The 23,268-nt window shown below is 39.4% G+C and overlaps 1 protein-coding gene across 1 annotated transcript in view; it reads right to left on the reverse strand.

Annotated features, from left to right (window-relative positions):
• The window catches only part of VMP1 (vacuole membrane protein 1), a 103,144-nt gene that overhangs the window by 34,791 nt on the left and 45,085 nt on the right, over positions 1 to 23,268 (reverse strand). The window contains exon 7 of the mRNA XM_070395369.1: positions 21,709 to 21,840. Within this exon, the coding sequence (XP_070251470.1) occupies positions 21,709 to 21,840 (132 nt within the window). The remainder of the gene's footprint in view (positions 1 to 21,708; positions 21,841 to 23,268) is intronic.

The raw sequence follows: 23,268 nt of genomic DNA on the forward strand, positions 1-23,268 counted from the left end.
AAAGACAAAAGACAAAGGCAAAGGACTGAGAGACAACCAAAGAGCTAGGGCAGAGTTGAAGGATAAGGCTCATCTCCTACAGGAGGCCACTCCTTAAGAGTGGGAGAGGTGGCTGTTTTATCTAACGCATAGAAACCAACACAGAGAGTGAATCACAGAAAATGGAAAATGAAGAAACAAAGGAATAAGTTCCAAAGGAAAAACAAGATCGAGCCACAGATAAAGACCTTAATGAAATGAAGATAAGTGATTTATCATAGAGTTCAAAATAATGATCACAAACATGCTCACTGAGGTCAGGAGAACAAAGATAAACAGAGTGAGAATTTCAATAAAGATAGAAAATACAAGAAAGTCTCATACAGAAGTCACTGAGGTGAAGACTACAATAACTGAACTAGAAAACTCAAAAGAGGGGTTCAACAATAGACTAGCTAAAGCAGAAGAAAGAATCAGCACACATGAAGACAGGGCAGTATAAATCCTCCCACCAGAGGAGCAAAAACAAAAAAGAATGAAAATGAGTGAAGATATTAAGAGACTTATGGGACATCAAAGGAATATATATTTACATTATAGGAATCCCAGAAAAAAAGAGAAAGTATGGGGAATAAATATTTGAAGAAATAATGGCTTAAAAACTCCTGTATTCTGATGAAGAAAATAGATATACAGATTAGGGAAGCTCGAAATTCCAAAAAAGTTGAATCTAAAGAGACCTAAAGCAAGATACATTATTAATTCAATTGCAAAAGTTAAAGACAAAGAGAGAATCTCAAAGGCAGCAAGAGAAATAGCATGTTACAATGCTACATACAAGAGAACCCCATAAGACGATAAGTACATTTTTAACAGTAATTTTGAAAGCCAGGAAGGAGTGGCACAAATATATTCAAAGTACTGACAGAAAATAACTTCCAACCAAAAATACTCTATCCAGCAAAGTTGTCTTTCAAAATCAAAGGAGAAATAGTTTTCCAGATAAGCAAAATCTGAAGGAGTTTAGTACCACTAGATCAGCCTTACAAGGAATGTTAAAGCTGAAACAAAAGGGCACTAATTAGTAATATAAAAACATATTAAAGTATAAACCTCACTGGTAAAGGTAAATATATAGTTAAATTCAGGACAATCTAATGTTGTGAAGGTGGTGAGTTAATCATTTATAAAGCTAGTATGAAGTGTAAAAGACAAAAGAAGTAAAAATAATTATAACTACAATAATTTATTAATGAGTACACAAGATAAAAAGATGTAAATTGTGACACAAAACATAAAAATGTAGAGATTAAAAAAAAAAAGAAAAAGAAAATATAGATATTTATCCTTGGCCAGTACGGCTCAGTGGTTGAGCGTCAACCTATGAACCAGGAGGTCACGGTTCAATTCCCAGTCAGGACACATGCCCTGGTTGCAGGCTTGATCCTCAGAATCCCCAGTGTTAGGCGTGCAGGAGGCAGCCGATCAATGATTCTCTCTCATCATTGATAAATTTCTCTCTCTCCCTCTCCCTTCCTCTCTAAAATCAATAAGAAATTTATATTTAAAATGTAGATATTTATAATGCATTTGGCCTTGGCTGGTTGGCTTAGTTGGTTAGAGCATCATCCTCTTATGTCAAGGTTCGATCCCTGGTCAGGGCACATACAAGACTTTGGGTTGTGGGCACACAGTGCAATATATGGATCTTGTAACATAGAAATCCGTACCTGAATCCTATCTGACCCTATTAACCAATGTCACCCCAGTAAATATAATTTCTTAAAAATGGGCAGAGGATCTGAGGAGGTATTTTTGCAAAGAAGAGACATACATATGGCCAACAGGTACACAAAAAGTGCTCACGATCACTAATCAACAGGGAAACTATAATGGGATATCACCTCACATTTGTTAGAATGGCTATCATTAAAAAGACAAGAGATAATAAGTGTTGGTGAGTATGTGAAGAAAGGAACACCTCTGTGCACTGTTGGCAAAAATATAAAATATAACCACCGTATGACCCAGCCATTGCATTTCTGGGTATTGATCCAAAGGAAACAAAACAATCTAAAAAAAAAAAAAAATACACATGTCCCAAGTTTATTGCAGCATTATTTACAATAGCCAAGAAATAGAAACAACCTAAGTGTCCCTCGATGGAAAAATGTATAAAGAGAATGTGGGATACAGTGATAACACACACACACACACACACACACACACACACACACACACACACACACAGTAATATTATTCAGCTATAAAAAAAGAGAATCCTGACATTTGCAATAACATGGATGAACCTTGAGGGTATAAAGATAAGTGAAATAAGCCAGAGAGAGAAAGACAAATACATGATCTCATTTACATATGGAATCTTAAAAAAACTTAAACCCAATGTAATAGACACAGAGAACAGATTGTTGGTTACCAGTGGCAGGGGGTGGGGGATGGGCAAAACAGGCAAAGTTGGTAAAAATGTACACACTTCTAGTTATAAGAAAAATAAGTTTTGGGGATGTAATGTATAATATGTTGACTACAGTTAAAAATACTGTATTGTATATTTGAAAGTTGCTGAGAGTAGATCTTAAAAGTTCTCATCACAAAAAAAAATTATAACTGTGTGGTTATGGACGTTAACAAAACTTATGGTAATTATTTTGCAATACATAAGTATGTCAAATCATTGTTGCACATCTAAAACTGATACAATGTTCTATGTCAGTTATATCTCAATTTTTAAAATTTAGCAGTTAAAAAAACACAAAGGAACTAATGGTACAACTGGTTCACAGATGTGGCAAAAATTAAATATGAGAAATCTGTGTATTCCAATGCGTAATAAGCAAAAGTTGATCTGTCTTTTTCAGACTCCAGCCAGTACACTAACTTTTTAGAGTTCAAGATAATGTTTGTAGGTCCTGGCTGTACAGTTCAGTTGGTTAGAGTCTCATCTTGATATACCTTGGTTGTGGGTTTGATCCCCAGTCAGGGCACATCCAAGAAACAACCAATGAATGCATAAACAAGTGGAACAACAAACTGATGTTTTTCTCTCTCTAAAATAAAATTAAAAAATGATTGCAAAAGAGTATAGATTCTCTAGGTAGAATGATCTATTGCTTGCTTTTGTCACTGTCTAAAAATGGAACTATGACTTTCTTTTCTGTGGGGGTCCAGAAAAACTAAAGGCCCCAAAGTCATTAACCTAAAGGCGACTGTGCCTATAGTAGGTTCTATGGCACTTCCTCCACATTAACCCTTTCAGAAATTATGTAATAATGATCAGTAAGATTTTTCACATAAAACTATACATAAGGAATATATAATCTGGGAACAACACACATTTCAGAGAGTTGTGCTCAAAATATGAGGCTATCAGCTATATCTGGGTCAAAATCAGGATTAAATGGATGTCTGCATATACTGATGTACTAGTTATCAAATTTACTCTGGAGAGATGAGGCAGTAAAAGTATTCTTTTAGCTGAGGCACAACGAATATACAGTATGGTATACATATCTAAAATATACATCTTGATGAAACTTTACAATGAATACACCCATGTAATTACCACTAAGATGCCGATATAGAACATTAACAGAACTCCAGAAACCCCACTGGTGGCACTCCTAGTAATTACTCCTTACCCCAAAATAAACACTATCATTGACTTGTATTACACAGATGTAGCTTGCCTATTTTTAAACTTTACATAAATGGAATTAAACAGGTTTTCTTTTATGTCTGGCTTCTATAGCTCCACATTACATCCACGTGATTTATGTATGCTTACAACATGTAGCAATCATGAATTTCTTGCTGTTGCTGTATAGTATTCCATTGTATGAATATACCACACTTTATTTACTGTTGGTGAACATTAGGGCTATTCACTGTTGGTGACCATTGGGGCTATTATGAATAATGCTGCTATGAAAATTCTTCTAAAAGTCTTTTGGCACATCTTCCTGTTGCACATAAATTTTCAAATGGAATTGCTGTATCATAGGGTATGTGTATGTTTAACTTTAGTAGATAGTTCCAAACATTTATCAAAAGTGGTTATAACACAGATTACTCTTAATAGTGCTTCCATGTTGACAATTAATAATCTCAATTGAAAAAAAAATCTAAAGGATTTTCCTCTGCTACAGATGGTTCTAATGATTGTGTTTGTGGTAAACAGCAGTTCTGATAGTTCAAATGAAGATTAAATAAATTCAAACATACAAACAAGAGGAAAAGAAAAGCTTTAAATATTTTAAATGCTGAGTTATGAAAAAACTATATATATATATATATATATATATATATATATATATATATATATATTTATACATATATTGTTCACAGAATCATCATAGAAGACAAAGTTAGAATCTTTTCCCCAAACCAGAATTCTTATCTAAAAGCTATTAAATTCAACCAAATAAAGTTGGTAAACCACTACATGCAAGGTAATAAAAATACAGAGATAAGGACACACTGGCCCAATCATTCATTCAACAAATGTTTATCAAGAGTTTATACCTGCCAAACACTACCACAGGAGCAGGGGATTGAACACTGAGTCAATCTGATAACAACCTGGACCCTCACAAAGCTCACATTTTAGTGGGAGGAGAGAAAAATTATAGGATGGAGAGGCAGAGAAGGTATAATTTTAAATAAGATGGTCACATAAGACCTGACAGAAAAGGTGACATTTGATTAAAATCCTAAAGGAGGTGAGGGAATAGGCCAGGCTAAGAATTTAGTGAAAGCAAGTTCTAGCAAGTTTATTCCGTTGAGAGAGAAATAAATAATCCAGGGTGTGTATATGAGTGGTGGGTTGCAAGTGTTAAAGAGAAGGGGAAAGAGATGGTGAACAACTCATGAAACCTACAATGCAAGGGAGAAAATGAAAAACAAAAAGGACAAAACGTTCTTATAGATACAATGCGAACACCAATCTACAGAGTTCTTGTGATATCAAAATGTTAGAGTACCGATTGCACTATCTTCAAACTTCTCTGAGCCAGTTTCTTATCTTTTCTATAAGATGGTGATAATAATACCTATCACCATGACCAGTAAGAGACAAAACTGATTATGGGACACATTTGTTTGGAGTGAAGTTATATCACTAACTGTCAAAGATGAAAAAGCCTGAGAGCCAATGGAATAAGTATCTTGTCAGAATCCGTGGTCAGACACGATGAGCTCAGTTTTAATGCAATCTCACAACTCGGGGGATGATAGGTTTTTGTTTGTTTTTAATATAAAAATAGCAACATTTTAATATCGAGAAGAGGAGGGCTGCAAAGCAGGGAGGAGGAAAGAAAGGAAATGCATTAAGAATTGAAAATTTATCAAATCTGCCTTGTAGTACCACCAACTGGTTTATTAAACCTTCCATCACAAGAAGGTAGAGAGAAATAGCTGAGGTTACTACACTTGAATGCTAGTTCTTTTCTTTTTAATTTTATATTTCAATCACAGTTTACATTCAATACTATTTTGTATTAGATTTAGGTATACAGCATCATGGTCAGATAATCATACTTTACAAAGTATTCCAGAATTCTAGTTCTTAATATATTCTTGTCTACAGAAAGAGGAAATTTTTTAGTTATTTAGACCTATAATGGTTATCTCACTACAAATCTTAAAACTCACGAATAACCTATTAAACATAAAATATCTCTTGGGTAGTCTAGAAAGAAGGAATATATGGAAGAAGTAAGGTTTTCGGAGGCCTTTTCAGGGCTGAACATCAGTATTTGTTAACATTCTCAGATTAAAAAAAAAAGTATTTTTGGAAGTTCAGATAAGCACACTGTACAGTACTTTCTTCCTCCTTTTCATAGTCCAGCCAAATTAAAATGAAAGGCCAACTAGCCAGCATTAAAATTGGCCAGTATCTGCTGCTTCCTTTTCCTCTGTCCATCTCTCCCCGTTGGAAAGAAACCTAATAGTAATTCTTAGGCAGGCAGGCAGGCATCTACTCCCATCAGTGCCTGCCTAGCCGCTACTTGAAAATGAGATGACTCTGTAGCCCAAGAACAGCAGTGCTCTAGACACTCGGGGAAAATGTATGAGTATGCAAGATTTATTAGAAATGACACACACAAGTAATAAAATTTTCTTTTCTTCTCTTTTTCCTGTCTGAAGTCAGTTATCTCCTCATGTGATCTGCTCATGTCTCACCAGAAAGGGCTTTTACCAATCTCAGTTGATGCTGGAGGAGTGGAGGTGTTGGGGGGGGGGGGGGGGGGGGAGGGCAGAGGAGGGGAAATCAACTCCAATTTTTAGCACTTTACAACAGATTGTATTTTGGTTACAAGTAATAAATAACATTTATTTCCAGATTCAGACTGGAATCTAAAAAACAAAAAGCATATGATAAGCTGCTATGTATATAACACAACAAAAACAGTCCAAAGCTTTGCAAACTAAGTCAGTATGGAATTTATAAACCTGTCAGGGACAGGAAACTTAAGAGACTGAAAACAAAGGCTAAAGATAAATGGGATCTTCTCTATTATGAGAAATGTGAGTGGTGGACTTCTTTCCCAGGGCAGAACCAGTTCTACTTAATAGATTTATAAATAGCCCTGGAAAAAGGAGCAGAGAATTTAAGTTCCAAATCTACAGTTGAAATGAGAAGTGCCAAATTTATGATAATAAATTGGCAGGTAAATTTCAATGTGGACAAGAGTAAGATAATACATTTAGGGAAAATGTATTTAAATATAAAATAATGAGTTATAAAAGTTTTGAGATATGAACAAAGAAAAGGGAAATGGAAGCAGTCTCTAAGTAAACAGCTTACTGAAGTAAACAACTTATTAAAAACATTAGCAAATCAGAACTGTAGTTGTAGAAATCTGAAAAACATGAGTGTAGTAGCTTCCCTGGAAAATGATGTGCAGTCTTGATAACTTCATGGTAGGAAGGATATAGAAGAATTAGATAAACATTTCTGAAAAAAATATTAAAGTACTCTAAGTGTTTGGGGGCTGTTAGATATAAAAAGTAAATGGTCACATTCTCTAGAGTGGGTAAAAGGCAACTAACTGAAATCTGTAGAGTTAAAAAAAGAGGAAAGGGGACTGTTAAATCTTACAAGAATGAGAGACAAATTTAAACAAATGCAAGCACTTCTTTAAATAATAGGCTATGAATTTTATGAAGTTGTTATCTCAAGAAGTAGTAAAAATACAAATGTTTACAAGTTTAAATAAATTAATTGATGCAGATTTATATCAGGGGAAAGGGACAAGGAATCTAGAATACATGTCTACTTTTGAGGGGAGCACTGGATTGATTATCATGCCCACTTCCTGATCCACTACATAGTGCTTTAGTTTAAAAGCATGACAGCTCACCCTGGCGTAATTCAGTGGTTAGAGCACGGGCCAGAGCACTGAAGGATCTCGGGTTCGATTCCTAGTCAAGGGCAGGTACCTGGGTTGCAGGTTTGATCCCCACCATGGTGGGAGGTAACCAATCAATGTGTCTCTCTCACGTTGCTGTTTCTTTCTCTCTCCACCCCCAGTCTCCCCCCCCCCCCCCCCCCCCCGCCAAATAAATGGGAAAAATATCCTCTAGTGAAGATCAACAACAATAAAACAAAACAAACAAAAACATGACAGCTTATGTTTTTACCTTGTAAGGACCAAGACAGAAAAATGGGAAGAACACCCTACCAAGAGAAATGTCCTTACATACTCAGCAAGAGAACTACAGATCTATTATTACAAACCACATACCCTATCTAATTAGAAACAAAAACTTCTGTAATATGAAATGAGCATAATGGAAATCATGCCATCCATGTCTTATAAGAAACTCTGGTCTTGGGCCAGGACCCAGGGAGCACTCAGCAGTTATAAGAGAATGTGGTTTTATACTTAGTGTGTTAACTGATTTGCAAACTCATGAGCAAAATCACAGCACACATAGTCTGTTGGTCCAAGTTTCAATGAAAGGAGCCTTTCTAAAGGCATTTTACAAAAGGTGTTTGAAACATAAACCTGAAAAAAAAATCTTTAAATTAGTTTAACAAAGGTAACCTAATCCTTACTCCCTGCTTATTTTTTTCCATATCTGTAAGCAGGTGTGCAAATGAAAAGAAAAAAGCAGACATAAACGAAAACTATATTCTACTCCAATGCCAAAATAAACTAACAAGAAAAACAAACATTTATTATTTACTGAGCTTTGTTAAAGACCAAGCTAAATTAACCTCTTTTTTCCCCTTCGTCTTAATATCATCTAATTTCAATTAGAATCACTTCATCAAAATAATTTTTTCTATTTTAATTTGATTATTGAGAGTTAGTGAGCATTGCTAGAATATAAACAACTTTAAACTTCCATTACTTTGCATTCTTTCCTGTGAGGAATAACTAAATCAAAATTTTTCCCATGTTCTTTCATCTAAATTTATTTTGTTACAAAAACATTAGGCAGAGATGGAAACCAAGATGGCGGCATAGGTAAACACGGGAGTTTGCTGCCTCGAACAACCACTTCAAAAATACAACTAAAAGACAGAACGGACATCATCCAGAACCACAGGAAAGCTGGCTGAGTGGATGTTCTACAACTAGGAGGAAAGAGAAAAGCATACCGAGGCTCAGAGGAGGCGCAGTGCTGAAGTAAAATACTAAGGTTCGGAGTGCATGTGGAGCGGGCTGGAGGCTGAGGGCGCGGTTGTTTTCAATCGGGAGGGAGTCTCAGGCTCTGAGCTCCAGTTCCGGGCGAGTCTCTAAGGACCCAGACTCATACGGGAGAAGCGGGACTGTCTGGCATCGCTCAGAACCCTAGGGCAGCTTTCTCTCCGTGGGGCTTGCAGCGACTACTGGGACACTGAGAAGCAGAGCCTCTGAGGGCAAGACTGAGAGCAGCCATAATTGCTAACCCCGCCCTGTTGATCCCGTGGGACCCGCCCCGCCCAAGCCCTGCAGGGAGGCTTTTGCTGGATAGCCTCAGGCAAAGGCTAGATTAGCACCTCCCTAGAGATCCAGGAGCCAGGAAGCCCAGAGGTCAGAGTGGGACCATCCAGCTTTAAGCTCCGTGGAACCATAAAAGACACACTCAGGAGGCAGACTCAGTGAGCTCCAAAGCCCCATCGAAGCAAGTCTAGCCCCAGAGGGGTGTCTCCAGCACAGAAGTTCTCCCACCGCAGACACAGCTGATTCTCACAGCCAATTGACCTGGAGGTCAATTCCTCACAGTGATAACTACAACAATCAAGGCTTAACCACAACAAGACTGTGCACAAAGCCCACAAGGGGGTGCACCAAGAGTGTCTACCTTAGGTAATTGGGACACTTAGCACAGAAAGGCACTCTATCGACACAGCGAAGCATAAAAAAATGCCGAGACAAAGAAACAGGACACAAACGACAGAATTGGAGGAAAGCAAACTGTTGGATATAGAGTTCAAAACCACACTTTTAAGGTCTTTAAAGAACTGTTTAGAAGCCCTCGAAAAGACTGGTAAGACCGCCGATAAATGTAGTGAGATCCTCAAGAAATCTAATGAGACCCTCGATGTTGTGATATAGGACCAACTAGAAATTAAGCATACACTGACTGAAATAAAGAATATTATACAGACTCCCAACAGCAGACCAGAGGGTCGCAAGGATCAAGTCAAAGATTTGAAATACGAAGAAGCAAAAAACACCCAACCGGAAAAGCAAAATGAAAAAAGAATCCGAAAATATGAAGATAGTGTAAGGAGCCTCTGGGACAGCTTCAAGCGTACCAACATCCGAATTATAGGGGTGCCAGAAGATGAGAGAGAGCAAGATATTGAAAACCTATTTGAAGAAATAATGACAGAAAACTTCCCCTACCTGGTGAAAGGAATAGACTTCCAAGTCCAGGAAGCGCAGAGAACCCCAAACAAAAGGAATCCAAAGAGGACCACACCAAGACACATCATAATTAAAATGCCAAGAGCAAAAGACAAAGAAAGAATCCTAAAAGCAGCAAGAGAAAGAAAATCAGTTACCTACAAGGGAGTACCCATACGACTGTCAGCTGATTTCTCAACAGAAACTTTGCAGGCCAGAAGGGAATGGCAAGAAATATTCAAAGTGATGAATACCAAGAACCTACAACCAAGACTACTTTATCCAGCAAAGCTATCATTCAGAAGTGAAGGCCAGATAAAGAGCTTCACAGATAAGAAAAAGCTAAAGGAGTTCATCACCACCAAACCAGTATTATATGAAATGCTGAAAGGTATCCTGTAAGAAGAGGAAGAAGAAGAAAAAGGTAAAGATACAAATTATGAACAACAAATACACATCTAAGAAGAAGAAAAAGGTAAAGATACAAATTATGAACAACAAATACACATCTATCAACAAGTGAATCTAAAAATCAAGTGAATAAATAATCTGATGAACTGGTGATTGTAATAGAATCAGGGACATAGAAAGGGAATGGACTGACTATTCTTGGGCGGGGGGAGAAAGGGGTGTGGGGGTGAGTGAAGAGATTAGACAACAATCGTGCACCTATGGATGAGGACAGTGGGTGGGGAGTGAGGGCAGAGGGTGGGGTTGGAACTGGGTGGAGGGGAGTTATGGTGGGAAAAAAGAGTAACTAATGTAATAATCTGAACAATAAAGATTTAATTTAAAAAAAAAAAAAAAAAAAAAAAAAACATTAGGCAGAATAAAAATTATTTTTAGGAGGTTGGATTTAAAAGTATTCATTAAATTTATTTTAAAAATATTTTTATTGACTTCAGAGAGGAAGGGAGAGGGAGAGAGAGCTAGACACATCAATGATGAGAGAGAATCACTGATTGGCTGCCTCATGCACACCCCCCACTGGGGATTGAGCCTGCAACCCTGACATATGCCCTGACCAGGAATCGAACAGTGACCTCCTGGTTCATAGGTCACTGCTCAACCACTGAGCAAGGCCAACTGGGCCATTAAATTAATTATTTAAATAAAAGTCTGCTGAGATGAATACAGAAATGCACAACTAAAAACAAAATGATTCAGGAATGTATAATGAATAGACAATTTCCTAGAGACCATTCATTCAATAATTTGCATCAAGTTATAGCTCTCTGTCCCGTTCAGTTAGTTACTATTATAAGAATGGGTTAAAGAAATAGAGAAGAGCAAGAAAACAAAGAAAGATAAAAAGTCTGGGAGTGGGGTGGCGAAAAGTTTATTTTTTAAAAAATTTATTGATTGATTTGAGAGAGAGAGGGTGAGAGAGGGGGTGGGAGAGAAGGAGAACAAGTGGGAGAAGGAGAGAAATTTGTTGTCCCAATTATTTATGCCTTCATTGGTTGTTGATTCTTGTATGTGCCCAGACCGGAGATCGAATCCGCAACCTTGGTGTATGGGAACGATGCTAATCAGTAGAGCCACCTGGCCAGGGAAAAGAGTTTAAATAAAGTAAAAGTTTCCTGAGAAAGAAAATAAAATGAGGCATTAAGAATTCCACCATAAGTCATGCTAAGTGTGTTTAGAGATCACAACTGTGTGTTATGTGCGACTGAGAGCACTCTGCCTCCTGGCGACCCTATGAATGAGTGACATCCGAATGTCCTGTCCTCGGCAGACAGCCTGCTCAGCTCCGGCAGACGCCTGCCTATGGCTGCTTTTATGGACTGCAACTACAGAATTGCTTTAAATGCGACCTTTTCTTGTGGAACCAAATGCAAGTCAGTGACTTTCATGTACCAAAGCCACTCTACTGTCAGTCGCAATATCCTGCAACAGAATCCTTCAAGAGAGACCACTGAAAATTGCTTAATCTTGATGGTACTTTGTGGTAAAATCATGAACCAGCTCGAAAGAAGAAAAGGCCTGCCTTTTCAAAAACTAAATGTTGTTGGGTGTGGTTGGATGATTCTGAAAAGAGAAACTACAGTAAGCCTTGGCCTTTACATGATAAAAAAAATGTGTTTGAGGTGTCTCTGATGCTCACTAAGGCAACACTTATCAGTTTAACCCTTTGCAAACAAGCAAGAGACCATGAGAGCCGGAAGCTTTTCTGTGGAACTCCTGACACAACACAAACCATAGCAAAGCTTAATGCAAACCCTCTAGAGTCCACGTTGACAAATTCTTTAACAAGCCCTGTGGTTACAGGGAAGCTGGTTTCACTCTGACTCACTCCTACTCAAATAGTTTACTGGAAATGAAGGGGAGGGGGAATTTTCAGAGAAGTCATGTGATGGCCAGACAAACCACAGCCAGCAAAGGTTCAACAGAGTCAAAAACAGGTCCCAGCAGCAACTGACACCCAGAGTGTTCAAATGGCACTAAATTATATGAGGATGAGTCCTGGTGGGTTTCAGATCATCCACACCAGGGACTCTTTCATAAATCTCTGTATGTAAAGGAACAGAAACTTCACAAGGGGAAAAACCAGCAGGCATTGACATGGTGTGGGCAGCTACAAACACTTCATAGGAAAATGTGCTTAACAGAGAATAGCATCAAAGGAACGTTAAAGCACTTAAGTGAGTGTATAAATAATCATTATTAAATGCTTTCCCATAGTCTCTAAACTCAAATGATCAAACAGATATTCTATCATCAAAAGAATGTCTAAAGAACCTTTAATTATCCCCGTGTATGAGGGGGATATTCACTGGGTAATGCATAAAAAGAAAATGCACTGGCCATAAGAATGAGAACTACCATTGCAATGAACAAAGTTTATTTTGGTGTTATGTGTTTTCACTAATAAAATAATGTAAATAACTTAAAATTTCTAAACAGGATAAAAATTCTATTAAGCTAATAAAAGTTTTGTGGCCTTAAATATATTTAACACAAATTAGTAAGCGAAAAGATATTAAACTTAATTGGAATTTAACTTCAATAAATCAGACAAGTGGCAAGTTTTAATTATTATTTTTTACTCCTCACCTGAGGTTATGTTTTTTTTAAAAATATATTTTTTATTGACTTCAGAGAGAAAGGGAGAGGGAAAGAGAGAAACAGAAACATCAATGATGAGAGAGGATCACTGATCAGCTGCCTCCTGCACGCCCCCTACTGGGGATCGAGCCCACAACCCAGGCGTGTGCCCCTGACCAGAATCGAACAGGGTACCCTTTAGTCCGCAGGCTGAGGCTCTACCCAATGAACCAAACCGGCTAGGTCTGAGGATATGTTTTTATTAATTTTTAGAGAGAGAGAGAAATGTCGATGTGAGAAACATAATTGGTTGCTTCCTGTACGTGCCCCCACTGGGAATCAAACCTGCAATCTCGGTATGTGCCCTGATGGGAAATCGAACCTGCAACCTTTTGGTGTATGGAATGACTCTCCAATCAACTGCAGGGAATAAGTTTTAATTAATTTAAATACCGAAGCCCTAAACAAAAGCTAAAAAATGTTCCCTTAAAATAAGATTAAATTCAGAAACTATAAAATAGCCTTTGAGGAAATACTTAACCTAACAGACTCATGAATCATATATACTCAAGAGAAAAACAAGCAAGTCAATATAAATGTGGAGGAAAAAAATTGCATTCTTTCAAAAAATAAAGTTTTAAGAAATTTCAATTTCCAACTTAATTCTCAATTTTCTATATTGATAGGAATAATATTAATCAAAACGGCATTGGCCCTGGCCAGTGTGGCTCAGTTGGTTGAGCATCCTCCCGTGTACCAAAAGGTCAACGGTTTGATTCCCATTTAGGTTTGATTCACATGCCCAGGTTGCCTGGCTCTATCCTGGTAGAGGGGGTGCAGGAGGCAGCCAATTGTTTCTCTCCTTCTCCCTTCTTCTCTTTCTAAAAATAATTTAAAAAAATATTAAACACGGCATGGTACTGTCACCAGAAAGGGGTTCTGGCCTTTAGCGGGTCTGCCTAGGGCCAGCTGGTAGTGTGTGTGGGTTCTTGAGTTCATACAAGAATAATTTCACATCACGAGTCCAGACGAATTTTAGAGGACACTGATTAAAGCTGGGGACAGTGGAACAAGAAAGGGCTGATGAAATCGGCCTAGGCTGGTCTGCTTTGGCTCACTAAGAAGAGAAAAGGGGGTGTTGGGGACAGGATCGGGGGTTTTGCCCAGGACAACCTGCCACTGCCCATTGCTTCCCTGGTTGTAAATCTTGTAGGGTCCCTTAGAGTTTAGGAGATGTATGTCTGTGGGAGAAGAAGAGGTGAAAAGAAGGAGAAAAGGGCAGACGTGCTCCCGGGAGAACATATTCACCAATGATACATCTGATAAGGGATTAATATCCAAAATGTATAAGGAACTTATAAAACTCAAGACTGAATCCAATTTAAAAAATGGGCAAGGACCTAAACAGACACTGCTCCAAAGAGGACATACAGATGGCCAAGAGACATACGAAAAAAAAAAAATGCTCAACGTCTCTAATCATCAGAGAGATGCAAATTAAAACCACAATGAGATCACTTCATACTCCTCAGAATGGCCATCATCAATAAATCAACAAACAGGTGCTGTCCAGGATGTGGAGAAAAGGGGACCCTCCTGCACTGTTGGTGGTAATGCAGTATGGAGTTACCTCAAAAAATTAAAATGGAACTGCCTTGGGCCCAGTGATTGCACTTCTGAGAATATCCAGAGAAACCAGAAACACTAATTCGAAAGAATATATGATGCCTCTGTTCCCTGCAGCATTATTTACAACAGCCAAGATTTGGAATCAGCCCACGTGCCCATCAGTAGATGAGTGGATAAAAAAGCTGTGGTATATTTATTTATTTATTTAATTTTATTTTTAAAAATATATTTTATTGGTTTTTTATAGAGAGGAAGGGAGAGGGATAGAGAGTTAGAAACACCGATGAGAGAGAAACATCGATCAGCTGCCTCCTGCACAATCCCTACTGGGGATGTGCCCGCAACCAAGGTACATGCTCTTGACTGGAATTGAACCTGGGGCCCCTGAGTCCGCAGGCTGACGCTCTATCCACTGAGCCAAACCGGTTAGGGCAGCTGTGGTATATTTATACAATGGTATACTACCTGGCTATAAAAAAGAAGGAAATCTTACTTTTTGTGATAGCATGGATGGACCTGGAGAGTATTATGCTATGTAAAATAAGTCAGTCAGAGAAACACAAATACCATATGATTTCAGTTATATATGGAATCTAAAGAACAAAATAAACTAACAAAATAGAAACAGATTGAGAGTTGTCAGAGGGGAGGAGGGTTGGGAGGGGGGGCTGTGTGAAAAAGGTGAAGGGATTAACAAAAAACAAACTCATAGGCACAGACAACAATATGGTGATCACCAGAGGGAAAGATAAGTGAGGAGTTAAAACAGGGTAAAGGGGGAATAAATGATGATGGAAGGAGATCTGACTTAGGGTGGTGGACACACAATACAATATACAGACGATATATTATAGAATTATACACCTGAAACCTATGTAATTTTATTAACCAATGTCAACCCAATAAATTCAATTAAAAAATCCAGAAACTATAAAATAGCCTATGAGGAAATATTTAACAGACTCATGAATTATACTCAAAAGAAAGACAAATTAGTCTATACAAATATAGAGGAACAACTTGCATTTTCTAAACTTTAAACATTTTTTTTTTTATCCTCACCTGAGACATCGATCAGTTGACTCCCATATGCAACCCCAACAGGGAATCAAACCGAAACCTAGGTATGTACCCTGACCAGAATGGAACCTGAAACCTGTGTACCAAGTTGGAGGTACAGGACGATACTCCAACCAACTGAGCCATCTGGCCAGGGCTCAATTTCTTATTTGACTTAATTCTTAATTTCCTATATTGATAGAAATAGTAAGAAACAGTTTCACACAGTCAGCAACCTACCATTTTGTAAAAAAAGAATCCCAGAAGCGAGGTAACTTGGACAGACAGCATTTAGGAAAGCACACTTATTCAAACCATATTCTTCCAAGTAAATATGTACGACATTCCTACTCTATTGTGTCAGTTTTAAACACAAAAAACCACAGTCACCTCCATGATCCCATTCCCCATTACTTCAATACTGGCTGCCCTAATCTTTTAGGGCACATCAAGCAAATAAATTACTTTATTTTTCAAACTCTTATTCCTAATGCCTTTACTTTTTCCTTTCCTTTGGTTATGCAGCTTAAAGAATAAACAAGTTATCATAGGAACCTTCATTTGTTTCTAAAGTATAGCATTTTACTAATGTTGTTTTGCTGGATGTCAATTAAAAATTATGTCATTTGGTATAATGTCTTTTACATTATCTTTAATGCTTGCTCTCAGATGACTATTAAACTAAAAGATGCACAACTGCTCAATCTTTCTTCTTTTTAAAAAATGTATTTTTATTGATTTTAGAAAGAAAGGAAGAGGGAGAGAGAGATAGAAACATCAATGATGAGAGAGAATCATTGATTGGCTGCCTCCTGCATGCCCCCAACTGGGGGTCAAGCCCACAACCCAGGCATGTGACCTTAACCGGAATCAAACCCAGGACCCTTCAGTCTACAGGCCGACACTCTATCCACTGACCCAAACCAGCCAGAGCTTCTTGTTTTTTTAAATTTATCTTTATTGTTCAAAGACTTAGAGATGTCCCCTTTGTTTTTTTTCCCCCACTGACCCCTTCCACCCAATCTTTCTTCTTAATGATTTGAAATCTCAATGATTTCTATGTTCACTACACTTTTACATTTTATTTTGCAGTAGAGTAATATGAAGTGAACATATTTCATGTAATGCTACGTTTTCTCTCTCACTTGATATTTCTTAGTTTATTCCAAGTATCTACCTCATGAGTAATGTGTGCAAGACCAGGCAGGCATTGTTGAAAATGCACGCATTTTTTTTTGGCCTCCCCTTAAGGAGCTTACAGACTCCTGGGAGAGATAAGAAAAGTTCATAATTAGTTTTAAAATAAGGTAGCAAGTGAAAAGTACACAAGAAAGATAAAGAAAAAGACAATTCCCAGGGGTTGGGAAGACTTTTGAGCAGCAAAGTTCTATGACCAGAGGTAGTTTTCAGAAAAAAAAATAAGAAAGAAAGAAAGAACGAAAAAGACTAGTTAAGAGGAGACTTATTAGGAAGTTGCTGGAAATGTTCAGGGACCTAGTAATTAAGGTCTGAACCAGGAGTGGGAAGAGAAAGGAGAAGACATCTCACATCCATATTTCTTTTTTTCTCTCTTTCCCTTCCTCTCTTTCTAAAATCAATAAAAACATATCCTTGGATGAGGATTAAAAAAAAAAAAAGAATGACTAGATAAGGGAGGAAAGGAGGGAGTCAGGTGACCTAACTTTTACAAATGATGCTAGAATTGCTGAAGGTCATAGGAAACTACATTCATTCATGTCTACCTCCCACAGACATCTAGTGAAAACATGACAGAAAGCCAAGAGCAAAAGGAAGTCAGCTTGGTGGAAAAATACTGCCTAATCTCAATACTGAACTCATGAAAATAAGTTAGGTAGCAAAAGGAATCAGTTCAAATAAATGTGTTAATCCCCCCCCACCCCACCAAAAAAAAAATATCTATAGTACAAAATGCAACTATCAGTCAACACTGGAATTTAAGCAAATACTTGGCTTTAAAATTGTTACCTAGTAACAACTTCCTAGTAAAAGCATACACCCTTTATCCTAGTTGGAGAGCACATGGCAAAGCAACGAGAGCCAAGTATTTTTTTTCACTCTTCCTGCTGATAAACTTATTCTACCAAAAGAATAAAAAACACACTTTCTACCTAAGTCTCAGGCAATCTTAAAATTCAAATACCCATTCATAATTATTCATTTTACTTACTTTGCTTTACTTACGAAGCTAGCCCTATTCTTGCAGGAATAGGCCTGAGGAAGCCCTATTCTTGCAGAAATCTTCCTGCAACAGGCCTCTAGTATATATATAAAAGATGCCAGTAAAATTATAGCTTACAAATAAAAACCTAATATCTTTAAAATTACTACCAATAACTATTTATAAAGGTATAATATGCAATTTATAATAATCTACACTAATAAAAGAGAAACATGGTAATTGGCGTACGACCGCTACCCTTCCCATTGGCTAATCAGCGTATCCTTATGCAAATTAACTGTCAGCCAAGATGGCGGCCGGCAGCCATGCACTGAAGCGAGCAGGGAGGCTTGCTTCCTCCAGGAACTGCAGACTCCAACGTTCCCCGCCTCACTTGCCGGCCTCTCAACTGCAACTCTAAGCAACTATTACTATGTTGCAAATAAGAAGCTAAACAAAACAGGCTTTCAGTCAGCCCCGGACCGCAACATTGTATCCATGTTTTCAGCAGCGAGGCCTCAGAGCTAAAGCTGGCCCAGAATAAAAAAAAAAAAGAAAACAAGGAGCGGTTGGGAGCTTTTAGTCAACTGCCAGCGGGAAAACAGCCCTCAGCCCCTCAGCCAGCCTGGCCAGGCACCCCAGTGGGGACCCCCACCCTGATCCAGGACACCCTTCAGGGCAAACCAGCCGGCCCCCACCCGTGCACCAGGCCTCTATTCTATATAGTAAAAGGGTAATATGCCTCCCGGCACCGGGATCAGCGGAGCAGCGAGGCTCCCGGCACCGGGATCAGCGTGACAGGGGGCAGCGCCCAAACCCCCTGATCAGCCCTGCTCTGTGCCTGATGGGGGGGAGCTCCCCAATCCCCCAATTGCCCTGCGGCTCTGTGTGTGACAGGGTGCAGCACACCAACCCCCTGATCGGCTCTGCTCTGTGTGTGACAGGGTGAGGCGCCCCAACCCCCCGCCCCCACGGGCCCTACTCTGTGTGTGACAGGGTAGAGCCATACCTCTCCATCGGCCCTGCCCTGAGTGTGACAGTGGCGGTGCCCCAACCCCCTGATCGGCCCTGCTCTGTGGGTAATAGAGGGTGGCGCCCCAACCCCCCTCCACGGCCTTGCTCTGTGTGTGACAGGGTAGAGCCATAACCTCCCCATTGGCCCAGCCCTGAGTGTGACAGGGTGCAGCGCCCCAACCCCTTGATCCGCCCTGCTCTGTGTGTGACAGGGGGCGGTGCCCCAACTCCCCTATCGGCCCTACTCTGTGAGTGACAGGGGGGAGCTCCTCAACCCCCTGATGGGCCTGCTCTGTGTGTGACAGGGCCGGTGCCCCAGCTCCCCTATCGGCCCTACTCTGTGAGTGACAGGGGGGAGCTCCTCAACCCGCTGATGGGCCCTGCTCTGTGAGTGACAGGGGGCAGCGCCCCAACCCCCTGATCGGCCCTGCTCTGTGAGTGACAGGGGGCAGCGCCCCAACCCCCTTATCGGCCCTGCTCTGTGCGTGACAGGGGGTGGCGCCGCAACCTCCCCATCGACCCTGCCTTGAGTGTAACAGGGGGCGGTGCCCCAACCCCCCAATCAGTCTACCCTGAAAGTGACTGAGGGTGGCATTGCAACCTCCCGATCCGCCCTGCTCTGTGAGTGACAGGGGGCAGCGCCCCAACCCCCCTGATGGACCCTGCTCTGTTAGTGACAGGGGGCAGCGCCCCAACCCCCCTGATGGACCCTGCTCTGTTAGTGACAGGGGGCAGCGCCCCAACCCCCTGATCGGCCCTGCTCTGTGAGTGACAGGGGGCAGCGCCCCAACCCCCTTATCGGCCCTGCTCTGTGCGTGACAGGGGGTGGCGCCGCAACCTCCCCATCGACCCTGCCTTGAGTGTAACAGGGGGCGGTGCCCCAACCCCCCAATCAGTCTACCCTGAAAGTGACTGAGGGTGGCATTGCAACCTCCCGATCCGCCCTGCTCTGTGCATGACGGGGCGGCGCCCCAACTCCCCAATCCGCCCAGCTCTGAGCCTGACCAGGGGCTGCACCTAGGGATTGGGCCTGCCCTCTGCCACCTGGGAACAGGCCTAAGCCAGCAGGTTGTTATCTCCCGAGAGGTCCCAGACTGTGAGAGGGCACAGGCCGGGCTGGGGGACCCCCCCACCCCCCGAGTGCACAAATTTTTGTGCACTGGGCCTCTAGTAAAATATAAGTCAAAACTAAATTAAAATCACTGGGAAAACAATGTTGGGATATACAAATAGCTAATTACCTGAAAAAAAGAAAGTTAGGTCCCTACATTATATGGTAGGTAAAATATTGTAATAGATTAAAGATTTAACAATATGTATCTATATCTCTATCTATATATAAGCCAAGTGATCGGAATGACTGGTTGCTATGATGCGTACTGAGGCAGCCAACCGCCCCCAATCGGTACCCTTACCCCGACTGGGAGTGGGGCTGGCCAGCCAACCTCCTGCATCCCCTCCCCCCTGCTGACCTGGCCCTGATTGGGGCCAGCCGAACCCGACTCATGCATGAATTCATGCACTGGGCCTCTAGTAAAATAATTAAGTCATGAAAATACTAAAAGAAAATAGAGCTAAATATTTACTATATAATCATAAGGGTTCAGGAAGATAATTTTAGGGATTATTTTAAAAGAAAAAGTCTAAGATACTGATATAAAAAATGTAAATTTCTCTATTCTAAAAGTAAAAAAAGCACAATAAACAACATGGGGAAAATACTGACAGCATATGACAAAAGAGATCTCCTTAAAAATGTCAATTAGCCAAAACCGGTTTGGCTCAGTGGATAGAGCGTCTGCCTGCGGACTCAAGGGTCCCGGGTTCGATTCCGGTCAAGGGCATGTGCCTGGGTTGCGGGCACATCCCCAGTGGGAGATGTGCAGGAGGCAGCTGGTCGATGTTTCTCTCTCATCGATGTTTCTAACTCTCTATCTCTCTCCCTTCCTCTCTGTAAAAAATCAATAAAATATATTTAAAAAAAAAAAAGTCAATTAATAAGAAAATGAAAAATATACTAAATATAAAAAATTGATAAATGAACCAGTTAAAGTTTTTTCTTTTTTTATCTGTATTTTCAACATTTTATACAAGAAACATACTTTGTAATAAAAAGCAAAGATGCAGAAAATATTTGATGGCACTGAAAAATGTTCACAGTATGACTTTTTATTTAAAACAAGTCACAGAACAATAAATAGAATATGACTCACTGTTATAAATATTTATAGAGAAAAAGACTGAAGGATGGAGGGATTAATTTTAAGTAGATATATTTATCAGTTGTCTACAATGAGCTGTGTCACTTCATAATAAGAGCACGATCTTAAAAATCACTATCAAATGTCTATTATATGTGGGGGGGAAACTTGAGCCTAATATGTACAGTATGATAATAGTTTTTATTTTAAAAAGTTATAAATGCAAAGAAAACAGCTTAGAATTAGAGGATCATTATCCTACTTTGGGGAGTAGGTATGTGGGTTTTCACTTTTAATACTTCTAGAATGCTTCAATATTATTACTACAAACACTTATGTAACTTAAAAGATGAAAATATGGGAAATATAACAGAAGCAAAGAGCCTCAGATTAATTTTTTTTTAAAGGTACCTGATTTAAAAAGAAAATTTAAAAAATTCTCTTAAATTGTTATACATTTGCATTGTGAAAACCTTAAAAACAAAACAACAACAAGGTGTTTTAGCTGAGTCTGAGTTGTCTTGTCTATGCTTTCTACATTTCCCTATTCTAAAATCAAGATGATAACAACTTGTATATTTCATCTTTTCTGAATGTTCTATCCCAAACCATGTATAATTTTGTTTTCACACTGGCAGTCTTCTTCAAAGAAACTATTAACAAATTCATCTTAATCCTAAGCTCTTTAGGGATAATTAAAATATTCTATTTATTCCAACCCCCACACTGTTCTTACTTGCGCAGCCTCTGCATGCTCCAGCATCTCTTCAAATTCCTGATACTCTTCATCATCTGGTTCAGCACCTGAGAGTCGAGCTGCTCTGGCCATGAAATACGGAGGCAACTCTCCAATTGCTGTACCGACACCCTATGTCAAAAACCAAAAAAATCACATAAGATTCTGTTTTCAACACAGTGACACTAAACACATCAAATCTATATTTTTCGATATCACCAAAAGCATATGAAGATGTAGGTATCAGTGAGAAAAGCATATACTAGTACATAACTAGGAGGATAGGAGTTTGAATCCTGGCCCCAATACTGACCAAGGCAATGCCAGGCAAGATGCTATACATAAAACTGTCAGACAATCCTGGTGTATTACTGACACTAAATTAATGTTAGTTCTCTTGCATATCTACTTATACTCTATTTTTTTTATAATCCTCGCACAAGGATATGTATTTTTTTATTGATTTTTAGACAGAGAGGAAGGAAGGAAGAGAGAGAGAGAGAGAGAGAGAGAGAGAGAGAGAGAGAATCATCATCAGTTGCCTCCCATTAAGTGCCTCGAATGGGGATGACATCCGTAACAACTTTTTGGTGTATGGGATAAGGCTCCAACCAACTGAGCCACCCAGCCTGAGCTCTACTTATACTCCATTATTTTTGTCATTCCCCCCCCCCCCTTTTTTTTTTAAAAAATATATTTTATTGATTTTTTACAGAGAGGAAGGGAGAGGGATAGAGAGTTAGAAACATCGATGAGAGAGAAACATCGATCAGCTGCCTCCTGCACACTCCCCACTAGGGATGTGCCCGCAACCAAGGCACATGCCCTTGACCGGAATCGAACCCGGGACCCCTCAGTCCACAGGCCGACGCTCTATCCACTGAGCCAAACCGGTCAGGCATTTCTCCCCCTTTTAAAATATTCAAATGACTTGGTAATGAGCATTCACTGGTATAGCTATTAGACAAATATTTTCTAGGAAATCTGATATTTAGAATGTCGCTTTAATCCCAACAGAACTTTTTAGTGCAGAGTTAAAATTTTTAACAAACTGTGGTCAGAAAGCCCCTTGAAAACAACATTAGGATGGATAAATTTTAACTACAGGAAAAATGTTTATATTTCCTTAGGACACTGAGTGACTCATGTTTTAGTCTCTTTGTAGATAAATTTTTTTCTCAACCAACTCAACATATAAGGATAAAAACAAAGGTAAAAGAATCAGGAACTTGGTTTGAACTTACATGGCTCAAATACAGCATAGGTAATACTGCAAGAGGCATACAGCCTCCAGGAAAATTCTCAACTTTGAGCCATCCTTCTCTGCCCTGAGTCAGAGTGAATGAAAATGCATTTGCTAGTTCTAAAAAGCAACTTCAGGCCTTTCTGTTTGCTTTGTCCTTGACAAGAGTCCCCAAGGTACATAATCAAATTCAAAGATTTTGTGTTCAGTGCTACATTCCAATGTGTAGAATCAATGATCTCCAAGTGAAACTGCACTACCCACATGTGAATCAGGAGTTCTGAAGCAAAAATAAGGCTAGAGTTAGTTAAAAAACA

The sequence above is a fragment of the Myotis yumanensis genome, unplaced genomic scaffold (assembly GCF_028538775.1).
Source record: "Myotis yumanensis isolate MYYU_CA2020_CCGP unplaced genomic scaffold, mMyoYum1.0.hap1 SCAF_16, whole genome shotgun sequence".
Taxonomy (NCBI): domain Eukaryota; kingdom Metazoa; phylum Chordata; class Mammalia; order Chiroptera; family Vespertilionidae; genus Myotis; species Myotis yumanensis.